The 22325-nt window shown below is 35.8% G+C and overlaps 1 protein-coding gene across 1 annotated transcript; it reads left to right on the top strand.

The window, feature by feature from the left end:
• The first annotated feature begins 2136 nt into the window (after positions 1–2136).
• ndufs4 (NADH:ubiquinone oxidoreductase subunit S4) lies at positions 2137–21237 on the top strand. The gene is made up of 5 exons (XM_051894980.1): positions 2137–2302; positions 4920–4998; positions 20436–20608; positions 20694–20767; positions 21047–21237. The coding sequence occupies exons 1-5, from the start codon at positions 2220–2222 to the stop codon at positions 21148–21150; spliced, it is 513 nt and encodes a 170-aa protein (XP_051750940.1). The 5' UTR covers positions 2137–2219; the 3' UTR covers positions 21151–21237.
• The last annotated feature ends 1088 nt before the right edge of the window (positions 21238–22325 follow it).

The raw sequence follows: 22325 nt of genomic DNA, 5'->3' as shown, positions 1-22325 counted from the left end.
GATTAACTCTTTGAGAGACAATGTGCTGCTCATCACTTGTGTTTATTAGCTTCGACACAGGTTGGATTATAATGTTTATATATTATAAAAGTATACACAGTTTTGACATTTAGACATCCAAAAAAAAAAAAAAACATTGCAAGAAACAAACATCTAAATGCCATTAATTTTTGTAGATAAGTTGAACATTTACATTCACATCATTTTACACCTGGCATTTTGGCATCGTCCTTGCTGATTTCATATTTCAAAATGGAAATAAACGTGTTTATGTCCAAGACAGGATCGCCTCACTCACGCCTTCTCTGTGGTAAAGTGTAGATGAATGGGCCTCATTAAAGCAAAATGGAGATTCCGGCACTGAAGTGTGGGGATGGTCCTTGGACCTTTCAATTCTTTCAGTGATCAATAGGAACTTTCATCTCATCCTTAGAGAAGATTCCTGGTCCCTTTACAGGCGACACATATACAACCTAATGGCAATGAATGGTGAAATGCACAAGTAAAAGACGGATCCAGGAACTGATAAATAGCAGAAAATGAGTGTGTTATGCTGTGGCATGCCTGAAGTCCCAAGAGAGGGCTGTCTTGCTTCAGTCCAGTCCTGAGAACTGAGGAGGAAATCGACCCATCTAAAGAGAGCCTTTGAAGAGACCTGAACTCAAATTAAGGGACATGCCACGGATGCTTGCTTCTGTTTTTCTTCTCTAAGAGCCCTTTTTTCTATTGTTGGGATATATGGGCTAGATAACTGTCAAGCTTAAGCTACAAATAAGGAATCAAATTAAACTTAACAATGTGAAAGAGAAAACATGTGAAAGCTAATTTATGCATAGCCTATTTTATGTTTTATGCATGCGTTGTAAATCACATGCTTCAAATTTTCCCAAAAAGCATAAGGACACTTTTTATTCAAATAAAAGTTGCATGTTTTAAATATCATGATTTTATTAATTATAGGCTACTAATTTGCTACAAAAACCCTTTTTTGAATGCTTTTAATTATTTTTAAAATAAACTGCCTTTCTATGACATTTCTATAAATCAGAAATGTTAATTGTTCTCAGAATTAGCAAACGCTTATTACAAAACCCAATCATACATTTGCCATGTTAACTGATGACACCAACCACATATTAAAGGGAAAGTTCACCCAAAAATGAAAATGATCCCATGATTTACTCACCCTCAAGCCATCCTAGGTGTATATGACTATCTTCTTTCAGACAAACACAATCGGAGATATATTTAAAAATATTCTTAGTCCTCCAAGGTTTATAATGGTAGTCAATGGGGGCCCGCATTTTAAAAAAAAGCAAAAAAAAAAAAAAAAAAATGCATCCATTCATAATCAAAGTAATCCATATGGCTCCAGGGGGTTAATAAAGGCCTTTTGATGTGAAGCGATGCATTTTTGTAAGAAAAATATCCATATTTAAAACTATAAATTCAAATCGACTTGCGCATTCTGCATATGGTCGTCCACCGGAAGCTAGTTATTTGAATTTATAAAGTTTTAAATATGGATATTTTACTTACAAAAACGCATCGCTTCGCTTCAAAAGGCCTTTGTTAACCCCCTGGAGCCGTATGGATTACTTTGATTATGGATGTATGCTTTTTTTTTTTTTTTTTTTCAAAATGTTCAAAATGCGGGCCCCCATTCACTACCATTATAAACCTTGGAGGACTAAGGATATTTTTAAAAATCTCTGCGATTGTATTCGTCTGAAAGAAGAGTCATATACACCTAGGATGGCTTGAGGGTGAGTAAATCATGGGATAATTTTCATTTTTGTGTGAACTAACCCTTTAACAAACATGCAATTATTAACACTGATACAAAGTTATGTGTAAATTGTACTTTTTGTGCAAGTTAGAACCCATTTGTAAAAACTGTGTTTCCTTTGATGCATTATGTTATTACTATTAAATTAAGTTTTCTAAAATGAGCCAAAATTCCAAAACTAGGGCAAATGATGCAACCACATTAAACAGACCGAAATCAAAATCGGTGTTATAAATTAATTTGCTCAATTAGTCATCATTAGCTCTGCAGACACATCCAGAGGTGTTGTAATTTTCAGCTGAACATCACAAAGAATTTCAGAAACTTTTCCCCCCTCAAAGTTTCTGCTCTCACTTTATGAAGAGAAGAAATACACATCGCTTGAGTTTGGACGCTGTGTGTTGCCGTACAGCCCTCAGACCATGTCAATATGGCGTCTTCAATGTCACTCTTTGGTTTGAGCCGAATTATCTCTTTTAACTCAGTCACAAAAACATTTGTGAATCCTGCCAGGTAATAACCAGTAATTCAAATAATTGTTTTGCATTTATATATTTAGATGCAAAGAAATAACGCTCGGTTGGTTTGTTTATCTGTTGAGAGCTGAAGTGTTAGCCAGTTAGCTTACTAACATAGCTAGAGTGTCTGTTAATTCTCTCGTTTTAAGAGCTGTCTGTTTGACGCACATCTTTTGTGGTATTATAATAGAGTATATCGTCCCGCCTTTGTCACACGTGTAACGTGTTATTTTAGTCAATCAAACAATAGACTCAGAATCTGAGGTGTGCTCTATTTATAACACACAGAAATGAAACTGGCTAATATTAGTGATAAATACGGTGCTGATTCCTCTGTGCTGGTATGTTGAATGAGATTGTCAGATGTCAGTGTGATTGTCATGTGTGGCTGTTTGTGTGAAGGTTGTTAGCGCGTCGACCCTTCTGCATGAACGAAGGCTGAAAATACAGAATGTTACTATGAACACGAATCTAGGAGAAGTTTGGATTATGGCAATACATATTTATTTCTTTATCTGTTACAGAAGTTCTGAAATTTGCAAGCTAATACTCTTATCGCTTGTTGTATACATCTGACATTGTGTAGTTTAGCATGTTGGAAATTGTGCTGCTATCCTATAGTACAAATTTACTCAGTTTTAGCATTTTTTACTGTAAAAATTCTGTTTACATTTAGTCAAGACTTTTCCCTTCTTAAAGTCACCATGAAATCAAAATTCATATTTTTTTTTGGATTAGTGCTGTATTTCTTACGAATTATTTATTTGTGCACATCATTATTTGTAAAATTCACATCCTCGTAATCTATCATATCAAAATAACTTTCCTTCCCTCTTGTAACAGCATCTCTTCTCTGATGACATGTTTACTGACGTGAGGGCGGGGCAACCTGTCACTCACATGAGATCACAGCAATAGCATATCACATCCCTCCAAACAAATCCCTATGGACAGAATCAAGTCCCGCCTACATTTTTTTTCTTGTTTGAGATGCAGTTTCGCTTAGATTCATCACAATAGGGAAGAAAAGATCTAAATCATCTCTTCGTTCTGGCTGAATATCAGATCAGGACCCAGCAGGCACAGTGCTGACCCGATAGGATGTAATGTATGACTACATTTCTTTTGATTTAAGATATTGATTCTGAACGAATGACATACTAGAAAATGAAACGCAAGCACATTGCCTTTATGCTTTGGTGATCTTTTTCATAAATAAATATGATTGGAATTTTTTTTTTTAGAAGATTTGTAATTCTGTTAAATTGTTGGCCTTGTGGTCGCTGCAAGTGCTCCAGCAAATTGAGCAGTCATGCTAATGTGATATGCGGGTTTGACCAAAGACTATAGATATAGAAAGACGGTTCACTCCTATTACTTATGAATGGGAGAAACTGCAATGCGCAATATCGCGGAATATTCCCCGCCTTCTAAATAAAAGAGCCAATCGCTGATTGATAAAGTTATTGCATCACTGCAGTGGCCGTTAGAAGCTCGTTTTTAGGACTGCACATGCAGATTGGCCAATTTAGCGTGAAATAAGCTTTTTTTAACGCTATTTGAGCACAAGTGAGACATTTCATGTAAAATTTTGTTGCTGATTTGAAATATGTTATTTAGTTGAGTTCTGCAAGCAGTTTTCAAGATTCCCCCACTGAAATAGATAGGACTTGGTCTTGGATGCGCAAAATGCCCAGAGGCGTTGCAAATATGGCCACAGAGTGAACAGACTTTCCTTGAAAGGGACTTTGGTTTGACTCTGGCCCTCTGTCTCTACACTTGATTTTCTGTCTATCAATAAAATGTGGCAAAGGCCAGAACACATTTTGTATGTGCAATTCTGATATTTGTCATGTGTTTACGTTAAAATCCACACACTGTCTGCTCTCATCTTGCATGTTCCCTTTGGATATTAGTTTATTTTTATTTTATTTTTTTTTTGTTGTTGAAATTTTCCATTTTTTATTATTTATTTATTTTTTGCTAAAGTTTATAAAATTTAGGTTATAGACGTAAAGCATTTGGTTGCATAACACATTGGGCCTTATTCGTAAAACAAAAGCAGAACTAGTTTCTGTTTAAAAAAATTGTGAAACTGTCCCTAAATCATTGCATTCAATTCAATGCACCAGTTTACATAGGAGCATATTTACGAATGATTAATGCAAAAATGTACTTTTATGGTGATTAATGAATAAAACCCACTGAAATGGTCCAAATTTAAAAGCAGCTTTATGTTTCCTCACCTGTCGGCTGTGTGTCGTTTACTTCAGTAAGGGATTGTGTTGCTCAGTACTTCTGAATTATTGTTCAGTTATGACAGACCAGCTTCTGTTCAATTTCAAAGGCTGTGACTGCAGACTGGCAGGACGACACCAATGGCTGTTTGTTGCTAACTGGCTTATAGTAGCCTGCCAGAAACTCAGCAGGCAGAATTAATGGGGGCCGAGGGGAGAGATGTGTGCCTTCCTTTCTCCTGTCCCTCGACACACATCCTCCTCTTCCAAAACACTTCACTGTGCCGTTGTTTATATCTTAGTACAGTTTTTGTGTGTGTGTGTGTCTGCTTGTTATCTCTATTATTTTTTAAAATTCATCTTCCTGTTTTGCAGGTCAATAAGCACGTCAGGATGGAGGCTGGCAGAACAACAGGGAAGGGGATCCCAGCTCATCACTGTGGATGAGAAACTGGTATGAACTTTGGCTGTGCTTTGGCTGTTTTTGTATTGTGTTTGGTTTTGGATTGTACCAGGTCACAATTCTTATATGCTTTTGTAATTCTGTAAAAGTTAAAGTTCTTTAACACACAAAAAAAATATGAAAAAAGAGTTCAATGGAAATTGTATAGATCAAAAAAACATAGATATTTTGTTATGTAAATAATTATAATAATTTAATTTATGGATGTATATTTTACATACAGTAGTTCAATTACAGTATATGGAGATTATTTTCATTAATAATATATATTAAAATATATTTTTCAATGAATTCTAGTGTGCATTAGACAGGGAAAAATGTCCTCTCCTAAAATCCATCTATGCTGAAATGGAGATTTCTAATCTTTTTATTATTATTTTTTTCTTCATGTCCTTGTGAAACAATAATGACCTTGTTTACCTTTGAGACTTCAGACACTCAGCTGGCTTGAATGTGTGGGACAGGTTTGGCAGAGTGGGGTGTTTGGGTGGACTCAGACTATCTCTGATTGTGCGCGGGCAAGTACACCCCGCCTGGTTGAGGGCTCTCGTTTAATAGTAGGGGCCACTCTAAAGTAAAGCTGCAAAAGGGCCCCCAAAAAGAGGGGATTGAAAGAAAAAGGGGGAAAAACAGTCTGACAGTAGCAGACTCACAGGAAGACGGCGGCTGTCCTTTTATAATTGGCCACAGAGCTTTCATTGTTGTTCTCAGGCGAGCTGTGCCCATTGAGCGAGATATTTGGTCATGGTGAGGACTACCTGTCTTATTCAAGACATTTTAGAGAGCCTTCTTATAATAGATATTCATATTTGCTGTAAATATCATCAGACAGTTTGCAGTAGTGGTAATGTAACTTTTAAACAAGATTGCAAAGAAAAAAAAAAAAAAAACATTTATTTTTTCCATTATGGAAGTAATATATGGACAGCCCATTCTGTTTAACTTGTGTGTATTTATGGCATGTCTGTAGATCACATGTAAAGCATATGACTACAGTATTTTCTGAATTGAAAGCATCTTTTCAAGGGTTACAATTTAGGGATTAGTTTCTGCGGAACTGCTCTGTGAAGATGATGTGCAGGTCCTCAGTGATCTGAGGTCATCTTAGAATGTCTTGGAGAATTTATATTGGGTCACCTTGGATGTGTTTTTGAGTTTGACCCTAAATAAATTCTACAAGACATTTCTTTGGATCTCTAGTTTTCATGGCTTGCTCTGTAATTTATTACCGAAACGTGGAGACATGTTGACCAGGAAGAATGTGTAAGGGAGAATGCATCAAAAATTTGTAGCTTTTAGTTTATCTCAAATCAAAGTCGAAGGTTGATCATGCAATCACAAAATGGAGAGTGTTCGAGTAATTCATCATACTTGATGAAAATATGAAAAATATAATAGATCATTGTTTGTAGATTGATAAAATTGGATGAAATATTTTCAAATATTTCATATTCAATTTTCATATCCAGTGTAATCATGTCTGATTAATTGGGAAATAATTTATATTAATTAGTATAAATGGTCTTATGATGTGACATTCTTAAAAAGGAAAAGTATTCAATTTAGTCTAGATATAGGTTTGTTGGATATCATCAAAAGGTGAAAAATAAATAAATAAAGAGTGAATTTTTTAAAAATCAAGCTCTGGTGTTTATGAATGATATTTCACTCACTGCTTTGGTTATTTTTATTAAGGAAATGGTTTGCATAAGTTGTTTTGAAACTAATTAATCTAAGATTTCAAGTGCCTTTGAAAATTTTATAATAGCATTCTTTGTATTTTTGAACATCTAATTTTGAAAAGGAAAAAAAAAAAAAAATCTCAAGCTCTAGTTAAAGTGCTTGCAAATGTGCCACTTTGCAGTGCAGTCAAATGTGTGGCATTGCAAATGACGGTAATTAAGGTCCTGCGTGATTGTGGCGCAGTCTGGGCGCTTTCACCCTCTGGTGCCTGCACTGACTTGCTTTTGTTAGTAATTACAGTTTGATTAAGCATGCTGGGCCACGAGAAAGCCTGCATGGCTGGCCAGTGACACAGAGCTTCACAAGGAATGTCTGAGCCGTGCAAGAGCTCATATAACCAGAGCTTTCTGAATGAACTGTGCACAAGGATCTTAGCTGCTTGTGAAACTCCTTTATATGACTTTTTTTCTTGATGTGAATTCTCATTCACGCCGATTTCATTGTTTAATGCAAAAAAAGACAATTATAAGTAAGTCATTTGTATTTCCCTAAAAAGCGTAATCAATATGGCTCTGTGGTGCTGTGAAGCACTGCATTGTTTGTTTGAGCATCCTGATCAGCCCAACACACCAACAGTGGCTCAACAAATGTTGTGTGAGTTTGGGATAGAGTCTGTTTGGCGACCAATGGCAGACAGGGGATAGTGTTCAGAAAACCTGCTTGATTGTCATTTTGCAATTTCGTTTGCTGCTGCTAGTGGTGTAGAAATTACACACAGTCATTTACTGAAAGTGCATGTATTTGCATGTGTATTGAAATGTTTTTGTGAACCATTCTGCATACCAAAATAAATGCAAACAGCAGTGAAATTATACCTAATTGCAAGCAAGAGGCATTTTGTTTAGCAGGAGCTGTAAATTGAATGAACTTGTTAAAATAGCGGTCAAACGTGTATCGTTGTGTAGGAGTCTCCCAGGTAGACAGAATTCAAGATCCAGCCGTGATTCTGTCCTCCTCCCCTTTCTCCCTATTTCCCTTCAGTGTTCATCTCAAGTGTCTGTTTTGTCTAGTTGTCCCCTCATACCAGGTGCAACCCCAAGGCCGGCAAGTAGGTCAAAGGATATGGCTCTTTAAAGAGGATCTGACAAGAGGCTTTGTGTATTAGTTGCTAAATGGTATTTCATTTGCTTAACACTTGAGAAAGTAACCTTTAAAGTGCCCAACAGCACCTTTGTGTGGCAGAGGAAGGACACTTGCACTGTGTTCCTCACTTCGTTTCCATCACCCTGTGGTCTTCCAAAAGGGTAAACACACTTTTTTTCTACTGCATAGTCTAAAAATATGAGTGCTAATGTAGCTGATTAGCCTTTAGTAGTAATTATAATTGGGTTGTGACTCATATTAATCTTTTATTAATTGAAATTGCCATTACACACAGAAAGTTGGCAAATTTGTTACTTTCCAGGATTCGGGACAGAAATTTGAAAGGGTTTCCTGTATAGTTATCTTAACAAATACCTTTGTTAGTCCTCGGTGTTATTTGTTGTGCTGTTCACTTGTGATGTGTCGCAGTCACCTAGAATTTGAACAGTATATATTAGGGGTGTAACGGTTCTCAATAAAAAATCGAACCGTACAGCGCGCAAATATTAAGTTCTCTTTCAAGTCTTGCGCTTGAACGGACAAACTCACACAAAAATTATGTCAACATGCCCGTCTTGGCAAGTATCCTAGCAAACATAGTAGGTAATGTCTGAAGTGAACTTAAACATTCGAGAAAGAATGCATGTGTTCAGTGTCAGTGTACCATATCCGTGCATTAGCCTATAGCAGCCTAATATTCCTGTTGTCTTTGTGTTTTAATGTTAAACAACAAGACTAGGAAATCACTCATTGCTCTTGACTGAATAGCTTTTGTAACCTAATTAATAATGATTAATCTTTATTTAATTTATACAGTGAAGATTAAATGCAATGTTGTTTTACATTTGATTAGCCTTTTTATTCAATTTCTGTACCTGAGAACTACTGTTATTTTCTTTAGTTTTATTTGACAGTAGTCATTTTTCCCCTAAACATAGCACATACTAGAGCTGCACGATTCAGTATAAAATAAGAATCACAATTTTTTTTTTGTTTCAAATAGAGATCACGATTCTCCCACGACTCTGAATATACAACCAAACAAAATAACGTAATTTACTAGAGGTTCTGACAAAATATAAATTGCTGACTCTAATTTCTGGAAAATGTTTGAATGAATTATTTAAAAAATGGTTTTGAATGATTTCAATGACTCATTAATAAATACTTGTTTAATTGCTGGATGAATCAGTGTTTTTGAACGAATCTTTTGAATGAACGATTCAATGACAAATACATTTTTTAACAGTCAGTTGTCGCCACCTAATGGAATTAGATGTAATTGATACAACCGTTATTTGATGTGCCAAGTTCGTTTCAAAAGGTAGTTTGCTCTATTTTGATAAAGTAGGATCGCGTGGGTGCTTGAATCGAGATCGCGTTTTTTTTTTTTTTTTTTTACGATTAATCGTGCAGCTCTAGCACATACCAAACCGTACCGAAACCGTGACCCTAAAACCGTGATAAAATCCAAACCATAATGTGAACTGTTGCACCCCAAATATATATTTATTATTTTATGAAAATTAGAAAATGGAAAGGGTGAAGAGGAAAAACAAATCAATTAAAGTAGAATATGAGAAGCTGTATGAAACAGTGATTTTTACCATGTGTTAGAGATCATGTTGGACAACCTTGTTTTTATATTTAATAATCAAATGTATTAGCAAATGAACAGTTCTTCCAAGTAATATAATTTATTAGTGAAATCTTGTAAGAATTTACAGTTCATTATATCCATTTTATGAAGGGGATCTTAAACATCTGAAGGTATAATAATGTTTTATGTAAACTTCAGAATTTAATATTAAAGATGGACAAATAAGAATGGTTAATTGAAAAATTGATTGAAAACATATTTGCAATTCTTGAGTGTGACTTTATTTTTATCATCTAAAACAATAATTATCAATAATTATTTGACTTAATTATTAAGTCAAACTCTGTTCTTTGACAAGGTTCATTATCGAAACATGTTTGAAATGTTTTCATTTTCTGTCTTTTATTAGTAGCAACTGTTTTTGTCACCCAGTCAGTAAACAAATTGCTGCAAGTACTGATGGGATCATTGTCGTCATCATCGGTGGTTTTTGGCTCATTTAAAGTCTGTAATAACCAAAGGTGGTGATTATAGTTGAGTTGTTACCTCACAATCAGACAAACTATTTCAGAACATTAACTCATGAGTTCAACTCAACAAAATAAGGTGGATGTCCGTAAAACACTGAAGACAAGTCCACATTTAAACACTTTAGGTCACAGAGTATTTTCATGAAGTTGAAGTTTAGTGTTTCTTCACATAGTTGCACCAAACAGAAGAGAAAAATGAAAAATTCATCTACTCCTTTAGCTCTGGTCTGCAATGTCATTTTTAAAAAGTGTTTTGATTTAATAGGAAGATCTTTCAAAGCACAGAAGAAACTCTGTAATGTCAGCTGATCCGCAAAGATGTGCAGATCTCTCGTTTTCACCTCATTCTCATTTGGAGAGTGAATCCAAATGTTTATGTTACTAGTCTGTCTCTGTTTATCATGTGGATCATCTGTCATTGGTCACAAATTGGTTTTTAACCAGAAAGTACATTTGCATGCAAGTTGACACACCAACATGTAATGTCTTTCCAATTCTTTTTTTTTTTTTTTTGGATGTGTCTGAGCAGAATGATCATTTTCTTGATAATTTTTCCCTGTTCTTTTCCTTTATTAATCACCATGCAAATTGTACCAGAACGATTCTGAAGGGATTGTGCTGGAACGGTGATGGAGTATTATTTAAAACGACTCCATATGCTGAAATGTGAACTGGATTTATATACATATATGGACAATACGGCCTTCAGAAGTCCTTGAGAGGTTTTACCTGTAACCTTCCAATAACTTTTCTATGCACAATTTTATATATTATTGTCGGTCTAAGCTTAAAACATGCCAGTAGGCCACACATGCACATAACTTTATGAGTCAACTGAGTCCTTCCCTTTCTAGTCAGAAACAAACGACAGATGCCATCAGTGTATGAATCTGCTATCGAATGTGTGTGGCGACACAGATCTGTATTTCACATCTGAATATCAGTGACCAACAAAACAGTCAAGAAACCTCTTCTGAAGGGACGTTAAAGATAAAAAATATCCCTTTAATGAATTTGCGCTAACAAAATTTGAAATTCATCACATTTGCTTACAAGTCACTTTAGAATTCAAAAGCGGCACCTTAAGAGCATTTTTGTTTCTTGTAGTTCTGTTCGTACACCAAATTCTTTCTTGTTTACACTTCGGTATCGGTCTTGTTGGCCACACTTGGCTCTACCAAGCTGCACGCAGGGCTCATTCAAGCAGTCGGCCTCACAGTCTGCCGCTCTGAAAAGGCTCTCATGCTCTTTATTCACAGAGGAGCCAGAGGTGTCAGAAATATAGACACGCTTTCACGTGACGGAGACTTTGCCAGTCTTTTCTCCCTCGCTCTTAAGCCTGGCATTCTGTCTGCACATACAGGTATTGAAGGGCTCAGTGAATAGTGTCAAACTTCATAGTTCTCATTTTGCTTCCTGTACATGCAAGGAGAAAAGTGCAGTGTTTCCCTTTGTGGTCCCCTCTCTCTGGCCTAATTTTTCTTTGCCCCTTGAAGCACCATATTTAAGGCACAGTCGCTTGCTTTGTCTATGGGCCATTGTGCATTCGTCTGTTGCTTAGATCACCCTCGTAGTTTTTGTTGTCCTAATGTATGCAGGCAAGACTAAGTCTAGACTACTTTTTTTCCACCTTTTTTTCGTCTAATTTTGCTGGACAATGGAAAGTATTTCGGTTTTTTAGAAAACATTTAAGATCTTATACGGTCTAAAGGTAGGGTATTTATGGAATAACTAATAATATAATTAAATATTATTTAGTTATTATAATACTAATAATAATATTTATCTTTAACCAGAAATATATATTGTGGTTTAAGCGCAGACAGTGAATTTAAGTCTTGCATGTCTGTTTAGACTAATTGTCATTCTGCTCAGCAGTGTCTTTGAATGAGACCTCTTCTTCTCTGTCCCTTGTGCTAAACATTTTTTAACAAAAAGATTAATTCTCATGTTGAGAAGCTTGCTATTTCAACTTTCAAGCCAACTGAATCTAATCCTAATGTTTGAAGATACCCGTCTTGGAAAGTTCTGACATTTCGCTAAATCTTTGTTGTAACTAAGTTACAGGTGTGGTTCTGAGCTAGTGTCATCTTTGACAGTTTTTAAGTTTTGTTCATTATAAAGCCTAGCATCTTTTTCCCCTTTCACTCAAGTTATGCTGTAAAATAGAGCATATGGTACTGTATTTTCTTCCCAGCCTGCTGGAGTGTCACGTTAAGACTTTGTGTAAGTCAGTGTTTGGAAGCCTTTTGTTCACAGTTCATGCTAAAGAACCTCTTTTATATGAATCAAGTGGCAGATGATAGACAATGATGAAAATTTGATTCTTTGAAGTTGTAATAGCCATTGAAATGTGTGAAGTTCCTGCATTGAAAGGGGAGCTGCTCGTAGGATTCACAACCTTGGGTGGCTGCTTGCTGGGAGGTTTGTCTGTGTGTTGTTGCCGACTTCCCATTGCTGGTCGCTAATTCCCAAAGGAATTGGACTCTCTTTGCCTTTCAGCAGACTCCTTTAGCTCAGCAGAACCACACTGGAGTGTAGGACTGTGCAGCATGTTAGACACAGCTTTCAGATCAACTTCTTGTAATAGTCTTCTCTTATTCTTTTTATACAATAAACCAAAAAGATTAATATATATTTTAGGGGTGCAATGGTTCAAATTACTCACAATTTGGTATTTATCACGGCTTTAGGGTCACGGTTTTGTTATGGTTCGTTATGTGCTATGTTCATGGGAAAAAAGGACTAATAAAAATAAAGAAAATAAGAACAAATAATCAAACTACAAGCAACAGCACATATAAATACAGTAGAGCAAAAATACAAATAAAATAAACAGTGTTTTTCAGGTATCTAACAGTAGTTTTCAGGTACACAAATTGAATAAAGTAGCAAATCAAATGTAAAACAAAATTGCATATAATCTTCACTGTATAAATTAAATAAAGATTAATCATTATTAATTAAGTTACAAAAGCTATTCAGTCAAGAGCAGTGAGTAATTTCCTTGTCTTTTGTTGTTTGATTAACATTAAAAACACATACAGACAGCTGGAATCTTAGGCTGCTGTCACTTTGGCCTCGTTTACACTGCAGGTCTTGATGCCCAGTTCTGATTTGTTGCCTATATCCGATTTTTTTTTTTTTTTTTTTTTTTTTTTTTTTTTTTTTTCTTGACCATCCATTTACATGTTCTTTCAATTGTGACCCATATCCGATTCATGTGTTTACACTTGCCATACCATCTGAAACATTGACAGTGGCGTAACTTTGTTTTAAAAAGTGGGTGGGACAGGAATGTGTGTGGTGGGGTGGTGTATTGTAATTGTATTATCGCAGTAATAAATGCACAATTTATTGACATAGACCTCATGTTTAATATGATAGTTTCCTACTATAATACAATATATTGTTAGTCTCGAGTTTTTGCATCGGTCAATAAATACGTGGATCTGCGTCTAATGTCAGATTGTCCTGATGGACTAGTGGTAGAATTTTTGTTCAGCGTGCCAGAGGTTCTTGTGTAATGTATTTTATTTTTTTCTTATTAAAACCAAAAATGTTCATCAGTGATTGTATATCAAGAGCAGAAACACGTTTGTGTATTTTCTTTTGTGTTTTCCACGGAATGAATAGGGAGTCTCCGGTCGCAACAGCGTTAAGCGATAGATTGAAGCGCTCGTTCGTGTGAAGAATGCGCAGTATGCACGAGAGTCAAGAGAGCACTGTTACTCCACTGACAACAGCAGCAACAAGCACTCAACATGATTTCAAAAACAACACATCCCAGCGCCAGATCGCCTATTATTGAACACGAATGAATTGCTAATCAACTAGAGATGTTTCTTTTGTATTAGATACATCTGTGCCGCGAGATGTTTCAAAAAGTGGTGAGGACATTATCGACCCTGGCAAAAAGTGGTGGGGACAAAGCATGATTTAGTAAATCGAGGGAACGAATTAGCAAATCGTGTGCACAATTTCCTTTTTTTCCTGCATGTCATATGCGGGGCTCCGTAGAAGGCAGGTAACTTTAGTCGTCGACCACTGCCCTGCATTTTCCTCCTCCATGTTTCCTGCATTGTTGTCATTTACCGCCTCCATACGTGCTTCCTCCTGAGAATAATATCACGCCATTAAACCGCGGAGAAGTACCAAATTGTCACAGTTTTAATGACGTACAGAACGCAATGCCTCAGAAAATCCGATCTGCCTGTTTACATGAGTCGCATTGGCACATATCTGATTTATATCTGATTTATTTCCACATATGAATGAGGCCTGAAACTGATCTTGAAATATCAAAATGCATGCATTTTTTTTCCCTGTTTACACGGTCATAGAACACATCTGTGTCACATATGAGCAAAAAATCGAAATTGGGTCACATTTCACTGACAGTGTAAACAAGGCCTTTAAGACCTAATGCACAGTATAATGACCTAATCCAGTGTAATGATACACATCCGATTTCTTTCCACTGGTTTACGTTCACTTAAGACATAACCGACTGTGTTTACGAGAACACTTGCCGAGATGGGTATTTTGACATAATTTGTGTATGTGTCTGTTCAAGAGCAAGGAGATGCAAAAGAGGAATCAATTTGGTGTTTGCGTGCTATTGACATGCGCCTCTCTGAGTGTATGCATGCTTTGGGTCTGTGAGGCTATGTAAAATATCTATAAAATATATGTGTGTGTGGAAAAGCAATTAATTTCAACCTTCATTCTGACCCTCTGTCTGAAATGACCCGTTTTTAAGGGGCAGCTCCATATGCAAATGCATTTGCCCATGTGACGTCACAAGCCCCCCAGTATCCAAACAAGCTGTTTTTGGAGCTCGATTAAATAAATACTTTGTTTATAATGAGGAGTTAAGCTCTGAAACTTGCAGAATGTTTTAATGGTACAAAGACTTTGTCATAAGATCAAGGCAAATTTAATTTTTCATGTCGTGACCTCTTTAAAGTATTTGTGCTCTATATATTACTCTCATTAGCCTATTTGTTAGAGCTGGGTATCAATATAGATTTCAAAATTCACCTGTAAATCACAATATCTTTTAATTCTGCAATACATTTATCTATATTTCAGTTATAATGCTTTTTTTTTTTCTTTTCTTTTTTTTCCCCCCCTCTCTCTGCTCATGCTTTAAATTTTAAAGTGCAGTTCTTTTAAACGATTCCTCTTTTTGAGCTGTTTAAAAATACTGGCTCAAGTCGTTTGTGAATCAGACTACTGTGGTTACATTGTTTATGCTTTTTTTTTTTTTACCATGACATTGCAGATTCAATGAAAAGCAGTTTCAGGAAACATAATACATTAAAACCTTGTAATTTAGTTCATAAAAAAAAAAAGTAAAGTTTAAAAGTTAAGATGAAGGCCATCTTCAGGGTAGGGGTGCAGCGATTAACCGATTTCACGATTAACTGAGATTTAAACGTCACGGTTAATTAATCATAAAGGTTCTGCTACACCGAGTGTTTGTTGCATGGAACTGTTGCAACTTGCACAAATTGAAAACCGTTACACTAGCGGTGCACCAGCATAAAGTATCAGAGACATGAAGGTTACTACTCTACACACTAGATTAACTATGGCAGAGGGACCAAACAGCGAAGCTTTATTTCCACCAAAGAACCCCACCACCGGGTTTTTTTTTTTTTTTTTAAAGAAAAGGAAAAAAAGTTGCCAGCCACCGCTTCTGGTCATTTTCAGAAAAATTTCATTGCCCCCACAATATTTTGTTGCATGAATATGTGAACATGCAATATATCAAAAGAAAGAACAGAGCCTTTGCTTTAAAAAAAAAAAATTAGTTTTATTTAAACTTCATGGACATGTAAAACCCAGATCAGCACCCCTAAAGCTTCACAGTCCTATAGCTCATCCTGGGTCGACATTTCATTCAGTAACGTTAGGCAGTTTTAATTTATATGCTGTTTATGATCACGTTATTTTTCATATGCATCTGCTTACATGTGAGGTCTCTTGTTTCTGCTTCTTCTTTTCCTGTGTTTTGATCTGGAGATACTGCACTCGTTCAGAAGATGCGTAATAGCGCCTCTACAGTATAAAAGTGAAAACAAGGAAAGTCAGAAAAACTACTTAATGGCAGGGAAGCGCTTTCTCATAAAAGACTAGATAACTCATCAATAGCAGGGAAAGAGTTAAAAGGGAAATACATAGCTAATATGTAGCTTATATTTAATTCCAAAGAGACAGAGACTTTATTTTTATTTTCATTGTGATTTATTGTCCCTGTTATATTATTATTTATGTTAAAGTAAAGTGTAAAAAAAAAAATATATATATATATATTTTTTCACCATGTTTCCAAGTTCTCAGGTCCAAAAGAAATGTAAAAAGAATGCACAAACTAACTAATTTTGTGATCTATTTCCATTTGTTATTTTCAGAAGAGAAATACTGACATGGATGTTTACAGAGTAGAGGTCACCTTTCTTTAATTCCAAAGGGAGAGATGGACTTTTGTTTGTCTTTATTATTATTTTTGTGCTGTATTATTTGGTTACTGTGTAATTTCTCTTTCAGAAGGCAACAACAAATAACACTTTAAAGAGTGTTCACGTGATTTTATACATTAGTAGTGTGTGAAATTAATGAATGCATAATAATCGTCAAACCGTGATTATTCCTCAGACTATAATGGTACCAACAAAATCTATAATTGTTGCATTCTCTACTTCAGGGCGGAATTAAATCGTTAAAGTGTTTTAAGCCAAGAACCAAGCCAAACAGCTGCAAGGTGAATAATATCGTTACAAACTTTGATTTGAAGCAAAAAAGTATTTGAAAATTGGACAAATACAGAGGTGCAAGACTGTACTTAACGACTTTAGTGGTAAAATGAACTATAGTCCCATTAAGCATTGCAAACAGCATAATCCAATTTAAAACGATGGAGAAATATTAAACTACTAATTTAAAAATTTTGATTATGTATTAAAAAAAAAGGAAAAAAAGAACAGTTTTTGGCACATTTTGCTCATTTCAAATCTTGATTGGTGGAATTTTCTGTTCAGCATCATGGGTAATGTAGCTTTTCACCACGAATCCCGCTGTTAAACACGATAATTTTAAAAAACAATTTAAAATAACGTGTGCTAATTGCTTCAACAGAAGCAAATACCGTGGATTAACAAATCGGCTTTTTGCTTTAAAATTTAAAATTATCGGCCGAAAATGGCATTTGCGGTTTTTGGTTGAATGAGAAAAAAGGCAGAAAATACAAGCCGAAAATATGCCGCCCCACCCCACCGTATTTAGCGATCAGGTTTCACTCTCACGCAGCATGTTTTGTAATTTTGCGAGTGGCTCCGCTTCCAAAGATGCACATTTTCAAAGCAAACATGAAATTTCAAATTTTTAAACTGCTCTCAGATTTCATCAAAAAGATCTTCATTTGTGTTCCGAAGATGAACAGAAGTCTTGGAATGACATGAGTATGAGTAATTAATGACAGAATTTTCATTTTTGGATGAACTAACCCTTTAAAATCAGTCAGAGCTAGAAATGTATCTTCATATTTACAGGTAAAGCTTAATATTACGGGTAGACTACTTTCTTTGAATATCATTACAATGTCAAGAGCAATAATCAACAATAATGATTTGTGTCATATTACAGCTTCACGCTCTGAGTTTCTGTTTTCTATTTACATTATGCAGTTTTTGTGTAAACACATGTACATGAGCAGTATTAAACAGTCTGTGTAAATAAATGCCATGTCAGATGCAGCTTCTGTTCTACCTTTGCAGTGTAAAGATGGCTTTTGTTGATGTTGAAAGAAAAATTAACCAACTATAGCATTGTGATTGATTGTAATTGGTTAAATTTTACATAAAAAGAACACAAATACATTTAATAAGGTAATTATAAAAACTGCCTTTACAAAGGTTAAAAAAAAATGCCCATGGAAATGAATTCCAGGGGGCAAATTTACCCCTTAATGGAAAAGTTAATTTCTGACCCTGGTGCGGACAATCCCCCCTAATATTGTTGGTTTTTAAGACAATCTAGCTTAAATATATTGGGTAAGACTCTGCAATCATATTGTTACCTTTGGAAAAACCAGTTCAATCCAGCAATGAAGACAGACTGATGCCCTGAATGATTCCTGCTCTGATCAAACACTTCAGGTTTAGCTCTATTTAGCTCAAGTTTGCAGCGTTCTTTTCGCCTTCACACCTGAAAGCCCAGGATTCTGACCTCTGACTGGAGACCTGCAGTGAAGATCTTAATAGACTGTCTCGATGCATTTTGAGAGTGTGAGAAATTAGCTTGTCTAGACAAGTATGCGTCTGCATTCAAATAAGGAAGTATTTGGGCTTTTATGCCCTTTGGGGATTAGTGCAAATATGTGAGAACAGCAAAGCTTCTTTTTATGCCTTTTTTATAAGAGCAAAAGTGTGAATCTTGTTTTTGGCAAACCACACAATAAAGTGTAACTTTGCTGATTTTCAAACTGCTTTGTATTGTTATGAACAATGTTTCCTCATTCTCCGTGTTACCTGGACCTAGAAATTCACGTTTATTTGTCCTTTGATAGCTTCATGGCTTTCGTGAAAACTACAGATTATGCATCCTGTTTTTTTGCATTGACAGAGGGTTATTAACAGAATGGTTATTTAAGGGTAGGTTTATCAATGAAAATTGTATCTTAGCCGTACTATGTCTAATTTTTAAACAGCATTATGGTTACGGGAACGATACAAGTCGACACCATCAACACTAAAAGTTTACTAAGAAGTATTTCCTTCTAAAGCAAGGCGGTATTTGACTCTGGTCAAGCGTATCCATAGCACTGGTGGGAGTGGCCTTGGACAGCAACATGTCCAGTGCATTATGGGTGTTGAAGTTTTTCCTACCTATTTGGCAAAAGGGAAAACAACAGCCTTTCAACTTTTTTTTTTTTTTTTCTTTTTCTTTTTTTTGCCTTTCTACTGAGCCAAGTTTTATTAAAAGCCAGTTTTGTCAGTGGTGTAGTATCATCACCCCCATCCCCCCCCCCCTCTCTTTTTTTTTTTTTTTTTTTTCTTTTTCAAGATGTACCTTTTGGAAAAAGGCTTTTTGGTGGCCAAATCTTGTCTTTTATAAAGAAAATGATTTTATTTTAAAATAATTTTCATATTGCATTTTTTTCATTTTGTAATTTTTATATTGAAAGTATGGTAAATACTGGTAAAATATGGTACCCCTTTAACTCTTAGGCAGGGTGTGAATATGGGGGGATCTTTTCATTATATAAAGCAATCGAGTCTCTTCAGAAAATTTGGACTAAACCACTCAATTTATATGGATTCGTTTTACAATCTCTTTATGAACTTTTTGAAGTGTCAAAATGTCAGTTGCATAGCTTTCAATAGAGGGACAGAAAGATCTCAGATTTCATCAAAAAGGTCTTCATTTGTGTTCTGAAGATGAACGAAAGTCTTATGAGTTTGGAACGACATGAGGATGAGTAATGACAGAATTTTCATTTTTGGTGAACTAACCCTTTAAATTGTAAATTTGGCCACCCCTGAAATGGGTCATTAAATACGCTATAATATAGGCTAAATATATATATACTGCGCTCATTCAAGGATGTTCTTTTCTTGCATGGACGAAGAACATAATCTGTTTTAAATGCATAATACACAGTTCAGTTGAATGATAACATTTGCCCTCTTTAATGCTGTTAAACTGAATGTATGAAGCTAACTGTTGGCTGAAAATATGCCCAACTTAACACCGAAATAGGAGTGTGCAGTTTCTGTCAATTGCACGTGAAAGTTGCATTCATTACTATAATAGTAGGTGTGTGTGTATATAAGAGCTGCTTGATTAATTGTAAAAAAAAAAAAATAGCAATCTCGATTTAAACACCCATGCGATCTTATTCCTAAATGACAACGATTCGCCTGTGTCTATTAAACATTTGACAAAATCATACAAGGACATTCAAATCTGCGTTGTATTAAAATGATCACAGAAGTACCGGGATATGTCTATGTCAGTCTATGGTCGCCATCAAAATAGAGGAAACTATCTTTTGAAAGTAACTTGTTGCATCAAATAAAGATTATATCGATTAAACCAGTAGGTGGCAACAAGTGATTGTTAAATTTATTCGTCATTGAATCATTCATTCCAAGAGATTCGTTCAAAAACGATTCATCCAGTAGTTAAACAATAGGCTGCAGCAATTAATATTTTGTCATGTTTTGTCTCTAGTAAAATTCATGTTATTTTGTTTAGTTGTCTGTTCTGAATCGTGGTTGAATTGTGATCTCTATTTGAAACCAAAAAATCGTGATTCTTATTTTTTCCAGAATCCTGCAGCTCTAAGCCCCCGAAGACCATTGTGTAATTTGCATCCTGCTCTTGGAATTTGATGAACAGCTTTACCTTAAGTAGTCATATTGTACCCGTATGAAAATGTTCTTTTATCTCTCTCATTTTGTTAGGACATCACAACTTTGACTGGCGTTCCTGAGGAGCATATTAAGACGCGCAAAGTCCGTATCTTTGTGCCTGCCCGCAATGCCATGCAGTCCGGTGTCAAAAACACCCAGAAGTGGAAGATGGATTTTGACACCAGAGAGCGCTGGGAGAACCCGCTGATGGGCTGGGCCTCCACGTGAGTGGATGCCATTATGATAATCATGCTTTTTGAATTGCCTAATAAAATCCATTGCCTGAAGTCTTTTTTATTCCCAATCCAGGGCAGACCCCCTGTCCAACATGACGCTTATGTTCAGCACTAAGGAGGAAGCTATCGCTTTCGCAGAGAAGAACGGTAATTCATTTAAACGTTTTTCCACTATCGTGACCATATTTTTTAAACATGACAATCTTCTGATTAGAATCGCATCCAAAAATGTCTCTTGAGAGAGAGGATGCTGAGCTTTGAAAAAGAAATGTGTTTGTGTCTGTGGCATAAAGATTCGCAATTATCCTCACCCTGTCTTCTTCGGTCTGGTGTTTACACTGCACATCAGCAGCAGTGGACATATCCCAAATCCAGCCTGTAAGATATACTTGGCTGAGCTTGCTCTGTGCCTGTTTATTTTTACAGGTTGGAGTTATGATATAACAGAAAAGAGGGTCCCGAAGCCGAGAGTGAAGTCATATGGAGCAAACTTTTCCTGGGACAAAAGGACCAGGAGGTCGGCCAAGTAGACATCCCATTTCTGCCTGTCCATGTTATCTTTAACAGACCTGTAAAAATAATAAACTCTATGTATCTAATAAACTATCTTTACAACACCTGAGTTTTTACTGTGCTTCCTTTACTACGTCTGGATATTACTTCACTCCAAATCATTGTAATGACACAATATCTCTGGTAGCATTTAGCACTTATTACTGAAGTAACTTCTGTTGTTTGTTCTAGCCGTGTGCTTTGAAATGTCTTCGTTTCCTCAGAAAATAATTCTTGTCAGTTGGTTTGTTTTTTCCACCCTTCAAATCCTCTTGAAGACAGTTTAGTGTTAATGTTTCTGAAACGGCAAGATGAGGTAAATGTCAAGCTTCAAAGACTGAATGCGGCTAGATATGTTTACTCTCATGCTCCTCCAGGGATGAGCCGAGATGAGGAAAACACCTGTCTGCTCCAAATGACGTTCAATTGAAAAAGCAGCGATGTTTTACTCTGTCATCTCTGCTAGCACATTAGCACAGTCTCTGCTACTACTCAAGCCATGTTCATTTTACATCACGTTACAAATCTACATTACTTGGAAGCATTCAAATATTTACGTTTTTAAGCCTTAAAAGTCAGAATGAGTGATTGATTGTGGGTTTTTTTTATATTTTAGACAAACTTAACCTAATTGATCTGGGCATGACACCATTGACTTATAAATTGCCTGTATGCGAAAGAAGTATTTTTGGATTTTGCACTTGTCTTGAACTTTCAGAAACCACCCAGTCACTCACCAAAGAAGTTCTTCTATGTAAACAGAAAGGAGACTTGCGACATAATCCACATGGATAATTTTGAAGGAGAAATATGCACAAGACATCTTTATGAGGAGCTCTGCATAACACTGGCCTATGGGGAAGAGTGGCACATGCTGCAAGACAACAGTCCTCTAAAAGAACAATGTTTGGAGTTTGTCAAGAAGCATTACAGGGACTCTGTGATTTTGAAGATCATGTGAGACTAAAGCCTAAATGCAGTGTCATTTCTGCTGTATCACCTTGTATGGTGGTAGTAGGGTCATGTATGATTGGTTTTCATCAGCAGAGAGTTTAAATCTGTAAAAGTTTTGTCGTTATGAGAAAATTGGCATGATTTAGTTAAAATTTAGTTGCCTGCTAGTTGAATTATGTTGGAAAGGGCTCTGTATTTT

The sequence above is a fragment of the Ctenopharyngodon idella genome, chromosome 5 (genome assembly GCF_019924925.1).
Source record: "Ctenopharyngodon idella isolate HZGC_01 chromosome 5, HZGC01, whole genome shotgun sequence".
In the NCBI taxonomy this organism is placed as follows: Eukaryota; Metazoa; Chordata; class Actinopteri; order Cypriniformes; family Xenocyprididae; genus Ctenopharyngodon; species Ctenopharyngodon idella.
Note: the sequence above shows the minus strand (reverse complement) of the source record. Positions and strands in the feature narration are given on the sequence as shown.